At 34.4% G+C, this 13572-nt stretch overlaps 1 protein-coding gene across 1 annotated transcript; it reads left to right on the top strand.

Moving 5' to 3' along the window:
• Positions 1–5062: 5062 nt before the first annotated feature.
• Positions 5063–13142, top strand: LOC128993081 (26S proteasome non-ATPase regulatory subunit 1-like). Its single transcript, XM_054416839.1, has 9 exons — positions 5063–5073; positions 5750–5864; positions 7433–7549; positions 8583–8685; positions 9269–9438; positions 10395–10580; positions 11560–11688; positions 12363–12489; positions 12946–13142. Exons 1-9 carry the CDS (start codon positions 5063–5065, stop codon positions 13014–13016), a joined length of 1029 nt encoding a protein of 342 aa, XP_054272814.1. The 3' UTR covers positions 13017–13142.
• The last annotated feature ends 430 nt before the right edge of the window (positions 13143–13572 follow it).

Genomic DNA, 13572 nt, shown 5'->3' on the forward strand with positions numbered 1-13572 from the left:
TGTGTGTTTGGGCTACAAACTAAATAATATCAATCCACATCACTAATTAATCTAATGGTTTACTTTTGATTCTCAACACGCAGTTGCAAATGTTCATAATTAGTTTGGAGGTTATCATGGTGGTACAGACGAATTAATTAGCGTAATTTGATTTATTGATAGTGGTTGGACAGATTAGATCATACAATTTAATATGATCATTGCTTTGTATAAAGCTGGTTTGGTGGCTCAGCCAATACGAAGCACAATTGAAATATTTTCACGTAAATTGTAATGTATTGTGTGTCAAGTCATGAAGTATTGCTGTTGTTTTAGCTACGTAATATTAGTTAATTTTACCCTCCGTGTTGAATTTTTATACATTTTATCCAGAATGTATAAATAAGTGATTGTTGGTAATTTGTAATTAAAGCACGTGATTTCAAACATGACTTGATAACGTTGATAACATATCATCATACCATTTTGCAAAATAAACACAGCTGTTTCAGGTGCTCCATATCCTAACTAAATTTTCGTCGTCCAAGCTAATCATATTTATTTAACGAAAATAGTAAGCGTAAAACATTTATACTTCACCTTCTGTTTTTTTTTTCAAATAGGGATACAAAATAAGCAAGAATGTAAAATAAGCCACCTCAGTGTTAGGTGTAGTGTGAACAAAGCCACCTTAGCTGCTGCTCGCTGCTGTCACATCATACGTCAGTCTCTGCTGTCTTGATGTCTCTCGTTACCAACAAGTCAACTTTGACATTACATTCCCTCAGTATATTCAGTGTTAGGTGTAGTGTGAACAAAGCCACCTTAGCTGCTGCTGTCACATCATACGTCAGTCTCTGCTGTCTTGATGTCTCTCGTTACCAACAAGTCAACTTTGACATTACATTGCCTCAGTATATTCAGTGTTAGGTGTAGTGTGAACAAAGCTACCTTAGCTGCTGCTGTCACATCATACGTCAGTCTCTGCTGTCTTGATGTCTCTCGTTACCAACAAGTCAACTTTGACATTACATTGCCTCAGTATATTCAGTGTTAGGTGTAGTGTGAACAAAGCCACCTTAGCTGCTGCTGTCTCATCATACGTCAGTTTCTGCTGTCTTGATGTCTCTTGTTACCAGCCCCGTCTTGTTACCGACAAGCCAATTTTTACATTTCAGATTCTAACACCAAGTATATTTTTAAGATTATTATTATTCCTTGATTATTACCGTAATTACACGTATAATTTCGTATTAATAATTTGTAATACGACCACTAAATATCGCTTGAGCTTTTTTTAGAAAATCGTGCACTACAGAGACAGCCTCCTCGTCCGAGAAAATTATTTACGGTACATGTTGAGTTGTTGATATGTAATGACTTAAAATGTTGCTCGAAATATATGAAGAATATTTGTCATTAACAGATAAACAATATTCTCCTCTCATTAAATTGTACTAACACATAGCAAACCAGAAAAAAGAAATAACATATAGGTAACTATGTATTAATATTAAAATAAGATTCCCCAAATAATATTGGTTGCTACAATTGCTACAATTGCCTTGATTAAAGTTGATATACACGTTTCATGCCTTAGGATTTTTTTACAAAGGTAAAAAATAACCCTCTGTATCTTTGCATTAACAATAACGAAAACGAAATTGAATAGTTAACCCTTTTATGGATTAGCCTACACCTGGAAGCCTCAATCAATGCCCTACCAAAAGTTGTATAAATTGATAAGACTGGTTTGAACAGACTATGAGACTAATAAGCTGAGAGTACAGAGAGTAGGCCTCGACAGCGATCAATATAACACGTTTCATAGCGCCAATAACCGAGTGGTAATTAATTAACAATACCGTTACAAGTTATGCAGATGACCGCTAGGAGCAGCACTAGCGTGTGTGGGTAAAACAGTGCACGCGGTTCTCAGCTTTTCCGCTCTATCAACAGAGCAGGTTTGGGTGGGAAAGTATTGCGGATATTTAGGCAGAGCAGCACTGACTTGTGTCGGTAATGTAGTTCACATGATTGTCATCTTTGCCGCTATAACGGGGGAGGCTTGGATGGGTGATGTAGGTAACGCAGTTCAGTTGAATGTAGGTAATGCAGATCGTGTGGTTCTCAAATCCCGGCTATGCTAAGCAGGGCAGGTATGGGTGGGTTGGGTGATTACAGATGATCTACTATGATTTCCATGTGACAACGCGCAGCTGATCTAGTTGTTAGAGCTTACAGACTTCTGAACTTATGTAATGGTTCAGATCCTGCTAAATACCTTTGTATTGTAAAACTACTTGAAACTATCGTAATCCGGTGGTTTGGAATCCGGCTTGAGCCAGGAGTATTATCTAGAAAATAAAATAATGTTGGTCCGTCACCATCAGGGAAAGAGAAACTAGCTGTATTAAAGAACTTCCTGTGTGCCTTTAAAATGAAAATTAATTTAATGTTTAACGGTTTTGTTTATCTATAACAACAACCGATACATTACTTTATAGCGTTACCTTCTCGCCGTCTCTTATATTTTAAACTATCGCAAAACATGTACAGTATGCACCTTTATATTAATTAACTGAAAACTAGTGTTCTTGAACTCGTTCCTAAAAATGTTCCACCAATACAAATTTCTAACAGTTTAACTCGTTACTACCTATTTAAAAAGGATTGAAGAGCATTTTTCTTCCAGATTCAGCCATAAACATAGTCATTACGAAATAGTTACGCTTTAGTTCTCCATTCCAATTATCCGCTGAACGTGATGAAGATGTTTGCGATCTCGTCCGATAGGTAGCAGGAGCGTTGTGTTTTCGCGCCACTTCGTAACCGGAAGTCGCCTCGGGTCCATATCACTTCCGTTACTCGGTTTATCGTTTATCCGATCCAGCGCGTCCATATCGAAGGCCATAACGACAGTTTTGCGGTTTATGAAGGGTTTATGGTTGTGTTTATCGAGTTTCGAGGTTAACAACATTGTAAGATTGGGGAACTGATAAACGTTATGGTCTGACGCAGCTCAGCATTTGTTATGATTTCATTTCGGGGATCGCTTTTAAATCGGACGATGTTTTCGTTAGGTTTTCATTCGTCTCAATATTCATTCGTGAAAAAAGATTTGCCAATGTTTATACTTTGTCAAAATTTGATGTTACAAATCCGGATTTGTTCAAAAATATAAACTTTTGTCATACGAACTACCTTATTGTTTTTGCATGCTTTTTACGACAGTTTTTACACCCAATATCTATACAGAGAAGTTGTTAAATGTCAACTATGTGATAAATGATAAATTATGTTATTAACCATTCGGTACAAACAATACAATAGGCTTTGTCATTCAAACATGCATCAATCTAGCTACAGCATACGTCACAAAGCAAACCAAAAAAATACAGAATAAAGGTGTAAAAACTGCAAACTACAAAATAATGCAGCAAAACCATGCAGGCGCATTTCTAATCACCTATATTTTTCAAGTAATTGTGCAATGTCCATAAGTTGTTACACATAGTTTTTTTTTACCAACCAATTTATCAAATTAGTATTCCCTCATTTTGAAAGAGAGCCTTGTGATTTATAACATATAACGCTGAAAATACATTTATTTATAAAGAAAATGTTGGTACACAAAATTTACTAATTTTACATTATAAACTCTACATTGCACACGATACATACATTAATCAATTCACCAATATTATTTCATTAAACAATTGATTTTTTGTTAATCGGCTGATAACGATCCACAACCGTATGTAAAGAACAGTTTATTGTTACAAATGGTGCTGGCAAATCCCCCAAAGGTAAACAAGGAAAGGTGTTAGCAATTGAAATATTTTCCACGAGCACGGGGGAACTATAAATCTGGATTGGCCGTTTTGTCGCCTTTAGCAGCGCTGTACCTGTCGCCGTAGCTTACAATAAGGCAGCGTGCCAGCTAAAGCTACAACTATACCTTCAGAGCTGCATACGGAGAGATGTATAGCACTCTAGCTGGGAATTACCTTCGTTTCAGGACGTAAAAATGGAGAAACGAAATTATGAGTTGGGAATTGGTTTAATTGCTGAACAGTATTAGTGTTGTGAAATATAGTGGGAATATGTTGGTTTATTTGATGCACAGCTATTTTCGTATTTATTACAAGTCTATAGTTTTCCATTTTACATTTTGCTCCTGACTTAATATTAATGTTATCTTATGTATCATCTAAATCTTTTGTCATTAAAACAGTTGGTTGCGTTATACTGAAAATGGTGCATTAAGTGCTTTGTTGAAAAGAATTAAATATTTCTAATTGGACACTCAAACCAACAACGTAAATGCCTTCAATCGGAGGGGCGGCAATTCAGATGCTGTACCTACATTGCATCTACACATCGGCAGGCGCTCTTGATGCGTGAAAGTTTTTATTGTTGAGTCATTCTCCATTAGGCTATCATCACTAGAATTGCTTCCTTGCACGGGATTGGGATAAATGTTTCCTTAAATGTTGAAACATGGGTTTTTAAATTAAATTGAATTTAGAATGAAAACAGAAAAGAATAACTTGCCATTGAACAGAACTTGCTTCTTTTAACGTATATTTGAAAACAAGTTTTTTAATGACATATTGTGATTCGGTTTTATTTTATATTTTAATATTTTCTAATATAACACTACAGCCAATTGAAAAACGTTGAACAGAATACCCACATTGTATATAAATTATCTTTGTAATAAAATAGTGTCTTTGTGAATCGAGCAATTAGTTAGGTTTGATAAATTTTTGTTGATTAAAAATTAAAAGATTGTTACATGTAGGCCTATCTTAATTAATGTAAACATTTTCGCTTTAAAAAAAGTCGATCTAAGTATTTAAAATGTCTCTTAATGATTAACTTATACGATAGCTTAAATTGATAAAAAAAGATGGTTAGAGACTTCAATGGAAAAATGAATTTCAAAAAGTAACACTGGTGTAAGAGATAAGCGGTGTTGTGTCATAGTCTGCTGGAAGCGACACGATAAACTGTCCGATATTACATGAAACAGGTGTCTCTTCTCTGCTATTGTCATGAACATCACTGGATGAATATTATGGGGAAAAGGTAATAAACTTATAGCCAATGAGTTATTTAATTTGGTTCAAAATTAAATTATTATGTAATTTATTTTGTCTAATTTTATTGAATGAGTGTAGCTTTTTTTACTCAAACGAATGTCTTGAAATGGATTGTTTGCAATTTCAAATTCTGGTCAAAATTATATTACTTTTATTTATTTTAAAAGAATGGGAAATTAATGTTGTCTGTAAATGTAATTCTAGTTATAAGTAATTTAATTTAGACTGGATCGTATGGTTGGTTTAATTCACAACCATAATCCATTCATGGTCAAAAGATTGTTTTAATTAATTTAATGGTTCTACGAAAGGAGTATTTAAGAGGAACTTTTGAAAATACGTTGATCTAAATAACCTTACAAGAGAGATGACAATTATTTAAACCATCAATTTAAATTTTTTTTTACATGAAATATTTCACTTTTAACCTAACAGTTGAAAGGCTGCTGGTTCGATCCTGAGAATTTCAGAAATTTTTTTTAAACTGAGCCCAGCTATCTTTGATCATTGGGCTAAAGAAACAGCTGGTCTTAGTCAGTAACAAAGCTACACAAAACATTTCACTCCATTCCACAACCAACCTTTACTCATAAGTGGGTTGAGATATGTCCAGCTGGGCCTATCTGGATTTATAATAATCAGTATTTATCCGTCTGTTGCAGAAACCCTGAGCAATGTCCGAGTGTTGTGTCACTATTGGCTGAGAGTTACAACCCCCATGTGAGGTACGGAGCAGCTATGGCACTGGGGATAGCCTGCGCCGGCACTGGTCTTAAGGTGAGAAGAGTGTGACTGTAATCAGATCTAGTTAGACTTGATAGTGTTGTTGTAGCGTAGAGAAGTAAGGTACAGAGGAAACATTCAGTGTTACACTTAAGCTGTGTCTTACACAGTCTCTGGTGTCTGGGGATAAGTCATCCACAAGTACTACAACGCTTATGGTGGAGGAAGACCCTGTGTTCTGTGCGATAAGAATTACCACACAGTGCTCGCCGCACTGACTCTTCATTGCTCGTCAAAAGTATATTTTGGGCACAACATGTTAGAGCTGAAAGCCCACGGATGATTTATAAGCAATTTATTTCTGTACCTCACTTTTCTGGGGTGGTAGATAATTTAGTTATAGTGGTACAGTAGTTAGAGAAGTTATTGGTGTGGTAGTTACACTAGTTAGTGTAAGATACCTTAATTATTGGTTTAGTAGTTATACAAGTTGGTGGTTTCATAACTATCCTGGTTACTGGTCTTAGTAGATTAGTTAGCGTTGCTTTGTTAGTCTTTTTATAAGTGATCTTAAACTAGTTAGTGGTTCGATAGTTATACTAGTGAGTGGTGTCATAGTTACCCTAGTTAGTGGTTTAGTATTTACACTTGTTATTGGTGATATAGGAAGATCAGTTAGTGCAGCAGTAGCCTTTTAGCAGTGGTGTAGTTAGACTAGTTAGTTGTGAGTAAGTTAGAATAATAAGTGTCATAGTTAGAAATTGGTAATTGTTCAGTAACTTATTACCCTTTGAGGCACTCCCTGTGTTCAAACTTGAGTTAGCTAAGTTGAACAGTGACATTTCTATTAAAGTAGCGTTTCATACTTAAAAAAAAAAATATTTTGAATTTTTTAAAGTATTTACTAGATACTATTATATTGTAAACTTACTTGTCCTGTCTTATATTTGAACAAACACTAAACTTTTACTCCTCATAATAGTTAGGTCAATGCCAACATTTGTAATGCAATGGTTTTTTTATTGCAGAGTTACTCAAAATTTCACATAGTACTAATACTGCTTTGTTTGATATTAAAATTTTGCATAGTTAGAGACATACCGCTTTCTCACATAAAAAAATATATTTTTAAAATGCCCATTACCATTCTCTAAGTAATAGATGATACAAAAATCAATACATTATTATTTTTAGATCTTATCAGAATGTTCTATTTAAGTTACACAGAACTATCAGAAGTTATACAAATGTAAGGAGCGCTACTTTGCTGACTTGACTTAAACATGCGAAAACACTCGGGACTAAACTTTCAACAGCTCTCAACCGTGTCTATCGGTTCCACTCTCTTTGTAATGGCTAAGAATAATAGTAAAGAGCAAACTCTCTACAAGAAACTTGGGACTTTTTAATACTTTTGCTGTTTCGAGACAAGTTTATTATTAGAGCGACATGCAGCATTTATCTTTATGTTTAATTTTTAAGTTATTTGGTTGCTGTTGCATGGTTGTTTTCGCAACAACTACAAAGTAAGTTTATCAAAGTATATTTACGTTGTACATTTTTGTAGTTTATTTGTTTGATATTAATTTCTAATTTGTTACGTGCATGTTTGTTTGTTGTAGGAAGCCATCGCTCTGCTGGATCCGATGACCAATGATCCTGTTAATTTTGTACGTCAGGGAGCTCTGATCGCCTCCGCTATGATCCTCATTCAACACACAGAGCAAACATGCCCCAAGGTAAGAAAATTTTTTTTTAAATAATTATAATTGTGTATAGGATAGAAATTGAGTTATATCATATCAAGTTATATTTAAAGCCATTTTCCAAATTCATCTCGTCTAGCATAAATAGTTATTTCTATATTTGATCAAACAACTGATACAAACCGACACTATATTGTGTAAACGTTAAAAAGTATTTGGTTTCTATATTTCACAAATGAAATATTTTGTATGGCACACCTTCACATCCTAGGATGTTAGGTTCTAGCCCAGAAAAGTTTCACAAATTACTTCAAGTTTGTCCTAGAGCATTATCACAATCAAGTGATCTAGTCCCAGGAATGGATAGTAGTGATAAAAATGCATGGGAACACTTTTTGAAACTTATAATGTTGATGTCTAGATGTTGTTGAGACAAATTGACATAAAACCAATAGAAATATTATTAACTTTATAAGTTTAATTGTAAGAAACTAATTGGTTTTTAACCTTAATCCAAATTTAATTTACCATAATTATTAACTATTTTTTTCCCCTCGGTCTTATCTCAATTAATCGTTAGACACAGGTATTCTCCGTATGAGATATTCCAACAATTAAAACTTGAAGAGGGTGTGTCTTGACTTTGAGTATACTTTAAAGACTCATTATCCCAAACTCTGTAATGTTTAACAGCGGAGTTTCAAAGATCAATAGCTTGACTTCAAACATTAGTTTTGCTCCGGCTCCCTCGTTTGCGGTCTGATTGGTTTCTGTTTCTCTGTTGTTACGTTACTTGCCAATGTTGTGGCTTCGGTTGACGTTACGTTTATCAGCGTAACTTTGGTGTTACCAACACTGTTTACTTTGTGAAGTTGTTTTATGCTCGACTTTGATCAAAATCGAAATTTGAGTAGTTCCAATTTTGGTTAAAACTAAATCATGAGACTCGGCATATATTTTAATATTCAATATTATAGCTTTTAAGTTTAGAAAACTTGCATTTTGTTGTGTTGGTTTTATTTTGCTGTTTGATTGTTCAAAGTTTTTCATTTTGTGTATTTTGTAGGTGAAGGACTTCCGTGCACTATACGCTAAAGTGATTGTAGACAAACATGAAGATGTGATGGCCAAATTTGGAGCTATACTCGCCCAGGGAATTATTGACGCTGGTAAGCCTATGTTTTTATATATTTCCATTATCCCCTATAAATAAGTAAAAAGAATAATTTATCTTCAAATATTGGTACTGAGTTTTAATGACTATATTAATTAAGTTACTTCAACTTAATATTAATGTAAAAAAACAGTTCTTAAGACTAAAATGGTCATCAAAATTGTTGCTTCTCTTCTGTGTATTCATCGACTTCCAAATATCCTCCATAAAATGTGTAAGGCCTAGCCTATAAAAAAAACTGTTTAAAAAAGAATTTTTTTTTGTGGATTTGAGGAATAATGATATTGAGATGGAAATGAAATGTCAACTTCTTCTAGGTTCTAACTGTGGGAAGACCTGGGATGTTACTGGTCCTCCATTTATTTTCTTACATGAACTTTTACAAACCAAGAGACTTTCTTCCAATTCTCAAGAGAAGCTATAGGGAAGGCTGTTTCCATAGGAAAGGCACCCACCATAAGCTCAAACTGTCTCCTCTTGACAATCCAGAAACATTTTGATTCATTGATTTCCATAGCTGGACAAAGACTATTGTTTTTTTAAATTTAAATGATGAATGTTTTCTTTGTGTCACACAGGTGGTCGCAACGTAACTCTCACCCTCCAGTCTCGCACAGGCCACACCAACATGTTGGCTGTGGTAGGTGTGCTGGTCGCCACTCAGTACTGGTACTGGTTCCCCCTGGCTCACTGTCTGGCTCTAGCTTTCACTCCAACCTGTCTCATCACTCTCAACTCTCAACTCAAGGTAATATTCTAACTCTAGACTGTCAACTCAAGGTAATATTCTAGCTCTCACCTCTTGACTAGAAGTTTTAATTTAGCTATCAACTCCTAACTCAAGCCTAAGTTCTGGTACTCAACTCTTAACTCAAGTTATACCCCTAGCTATTAGCTTATAATTTAAAAAAATGCTTTAGTTCTCGATTGTCAACTGAAGGTAATGCTTTAGCTCAAAACTGTCAACGCAAAGTAATGCTCTAGCTCTTTATCTCGAGGTGCGTTCAAAATGACGAACGTTAAAACAACGTAGTTCAATTTAGCTCTTCAAGGCAATAATTCTCTTGCTAAAACTATTGAGCTAGTAGGACACAGGAGGCTTTATGTTTTACATAAACTAACCAACAGTAATCTTTAGGGATCAGAATTTCAAAGATGTTATTTACACAATCTGATAAACAGTTTTTGGTTTGTTTTTGTGAATTTAATCTTTAGCCCAGTAACATTTATTTTTTATTTTCAAAACGTTCTTGTTTTCATAATACAGTAGACTCACTCTTATCCGGACTCCTCAGGACCGAGGTTAGTCCGGATAACAGTTTTTCCGGTTAAACCAACATCCCCAAAAACTCGTTTAAATGTATACTGTATACAGTATTTGACTAAAATTTAGTAGAGCATTGTATTTAGACAAGTGATCACTGGTCTCAAATCTTTCCCATGAGAAGAGTTGACCGATGTGCTGATACAAATTGTCTGGTTGAGAGATGTAATTTCTGCCAAATATAGTCCGGTTAAACCAATGTCCGGTTAAAAGGTGTCCGGATAAGAGGGAGTCTACTGTACAAATTTTAAATGTATAATTTAGACCAAAAATACTATACCGAGAGATATTATTGACATTTCAAATTCCAACTGTACAAAGGATTCTTCATTCTGAAACATAACCTCCAAAATCATTACCTAAATATTTTTGTTGTATAGATGCCCAAGCTGGAGGTTCGTAGCAACGCCCGTCCCTCTGTGTACGCATACCCTCCACCCCTGGAGGAGAAGCGGCGCGAGGAGAGAGAGAAAGTGACCACCGCAGTACTCAGCATCGCCGCCCGGGCCAGGCGCCGCGGCACATCCAAGGCTTCAGCCGACAGCGTACCAGACAAGATGGAAGTGGTAAGCAACTGCTGTTTGGGGTTCAAAATGTGATCACAGTTCAATGAAAATCCATAAACTTAAGGGAATGTAAAATAAAAGTTTCATTTGGGTTCAGTTCCCAGCTAAATTGATTATGGACTATATGTCACTTGTCATCTGGCTATTAATAAATGATGATCTAACAAAAGGTTAAGGTTAAATAGCAACAAGATGAGGATTTAGACCATTTCCTTGGAAAAATCTACGAGAAAGCCAACAGCGTCAATTTAACAAAATAAAAAATAAAAGAACAAAATTTTAGATCAATATCAGTGATATAAGATTGTAAGTAATTATTTAGTAACTGTGGTTTGTCATTTTTATGTTAAAAGTGAAAATTTTGAAATGCAATTTTTTTACTCACTTATATAATCTGAATCTTTTGACAACATTTTTGCAGTAAGAAGCAGTGCTCGAGTTCCTGTACCTCTCTTTTAGAAGGATAAAAATATTGGCATAAATAGATACTCTATAAATAGATCTATTGGTATAAATGGATAGATAAATACATTAAATAGGTTACAGTTCCGGCACATAATTTTTTACAAATCAAGTACTGGAAGTGTACTCAAAACTTAATTAAAAGAATTAATAGATTAGGTTTGTGCGAATATTTAATATTCTAACAACTACCCTTGTTAAATCACTTATCAGATTAAATATAAAGGGAAGAAAAAATATTTAGATGAAAGATATTTCTTGTGATAAATAAACAGGCAAAAGCAAGATCTGTGTAAAATATAGAAATAATAAAGTCCAACTTCACCGCCAATTAAAACTTGCGTTCGAGCAAGCCAACTGATTCAATTTGCAAAGCAAGTGAAACGTAATTAGCTCTTTTAAATCTATTAGTTGCTTAAGAAATTAGTTTTAAAATCCAATTAGGGTACATTCCTGTGCAATGGGTTAGTATGCCAACTGTTCTGCAATTGTCTATGACATCACACTTTTATTCTAGGATGAAGTAAAGGAAGAAGAGAAGGAAAAGGAAAAGAAGGAGAAGGAGGAAAAAGAGAAAAAAGAAGAGAAGAAACCAGAGCCGAACTTTGAGATCCTCCACAACCCAGCACGAGTGATGAAAGCTCAGGTAGGCACTATGTTATATCTGTTCTGAATCTTCCATGGGAAGCATTAATGTTATTAAACATGAATGTGTGCTTTGGTTATTTCCTTAGATGCCACATTTTGTAAAATAGTTTTATTGACATAGTACACTAAACATTCACACAAAATCTCTCCTTTAAAACATTGTTGTTAAGTAAAAAATGTATGATAATCCTGAGAGACAACATCGCAGTAAATAATATTCTATTTTCTTATCACAAACCTTGAATGTGTCTTGGACAGTCTATGTTAATAAGAAAAGGTTTTTATTTAAATTTGGATTATAAGAAAAAACTGCTCTAAAGTTAAAAAGGTTTCAAGTTTAATTTGTAAAATCTGTGTGAACCCTCATAAACCTTGACTGCTCGAGGTTCCAATTCCAAGATGACTAAATTAGTGAGTTTGGAACTGAAATATCTATAAATTGATTGCTATGTGCAACTGTATGGGTTTGCCTTGTTCAGAATTTAACACCTCACACGAAGCTAGTTGGTGTGCAGATTACTGTACTTGCTTCAGGTAACTTGGAATACGTTACAAGCAGGTAACCTGGCCCGTAACTTGCCTACCCACTGGCCTCGTGTAAAAACAGCTTAAGAATTGTCGATATCATGATGATAATTTTGTATGTTTTATATCTGTTGTGGTGTTTTACAGTTAAAGGTGATCTCCCTGGTGGAAGGAAGCCCTTACCAACCTCTCAAAGACGTCACCATTGGAGGCATCGTGATGGTCAGACATACTAAAGGTGGCAGTGAGGAACAGCTTGTCGAGCCTGTGGCAGGTATGATGATGATTGAATGTTGCTCGATCAGTTTTAGCTAAAGAGAGGAAATTCCTTTTTTATATCCTTAATACCAAAACAGATATTTTGTCTAGAACAACTGTAATTATTTGGTAGGTAATCTAAAACTTAAGATAGGCTTCAAACAACAGTATTGCACAACAATTTCCATTAGTGGGAGGTGGAAGGTAAAAGTTGAATCTAGTCCTACCTGATGAGAGGAAGAGTGTGGATGCTTTTAAATCTATTATTTTAATTTGTTTAATTGATACAACAGTAGTGCTGATTTTGGTAAAAGGTATTTTATACATAAGGCCAATAAACTCTTCCTCGAAAATTTAAATCAGTCTTATATGTTATGTTGATGTTATTTTGTGATAGTTGGCTTATGAGGCTTTCCCTCAATAATTGTGAGGGTAATACTTTACAAAATTATTCAAATTGATTTTGTTTCAGCCTTTGGACCGAAACCAGATGAAGAGAAGGAGCCTGAGCCCCCAGAACCATTTGAATATTCTGAAGATTAAGAAGTCACAGCATCACTGACTACTGATCAATGACACACACCCCTGCTTCTTATGCTTAGATCCCCACAATTAATTTTTGTAGTTTGTCACTAATTTAAGTTAAATATATCAATGTCATTCCGGCTATATCATGTTTTGTTATTGTTCCCTTTGTGTGAAAATGTTTTTAGAGTGTCTAATAAAAAATAATTTTTGTGAATTTTGTTTGATTTAAGTTGGGTGTGCTTTTTTAACTTAAACGTTAAATAACTTTTCTTCAATCAAAATATTGATTGAAAATCTAGGCTTCTCAATCAAATTGATCAACTTAAAAAATTTGTTTATTTATTTATTTTTTCAAATAATTCTGTTTCTCATTTTGTGTTTGTTATATTAATCCACCTTTCAATTATAACTAAATTTGGTGTGAAATGAAATTAAATGAAATAAAAAAAGCCATTTATTAAGAGGCGAAGTTAGGACTGAAAAGTTTCCTTTTATCACTTCACCTCCAAGTATGCGTTGTAGAATGTGGTAAATTTGGAATTAGATTATAGAGCAAAAACCTTTATACCAA

The sequence above is a fragment of the Macrosteles quadrilineatus genome, unplaced genomic scaffold (assembly GCF_028750875.1).
Source record: "Macrosteles quadrilineatus isolate MER2022 unplaced genomic scaffold, UCM_ALF_1.0 Scaffold_4__1_contigs__length_99947679, whole genome shotgun sequence".
NCBI classification, from domain to species: Eukaryota; Metazoa; Arthropoda; class Insecta; order Hemiptera; family Cicadellidae; genus Macrosteles; species Macrosteles quadrilineatus.

Coding starts and splice junctions, on each gene's coding strand:
- LOC128993081 (XM_054416839.1), top strand. Junction 5,865..7,432: donor GCGCCGGCACTGGTCTTAAG/GTGAGAAGAGTG, acceptor TGTTTGTTGTAG/GAAGCCATCGCTCTGCTGGA. Junction 8,686..9,268: donor CCAGGGAATTATTGACGCTG/GTAAGCCTATGT, acceptor TGTGTCACACAG/GTGGTCGCAACGTAACTCTC.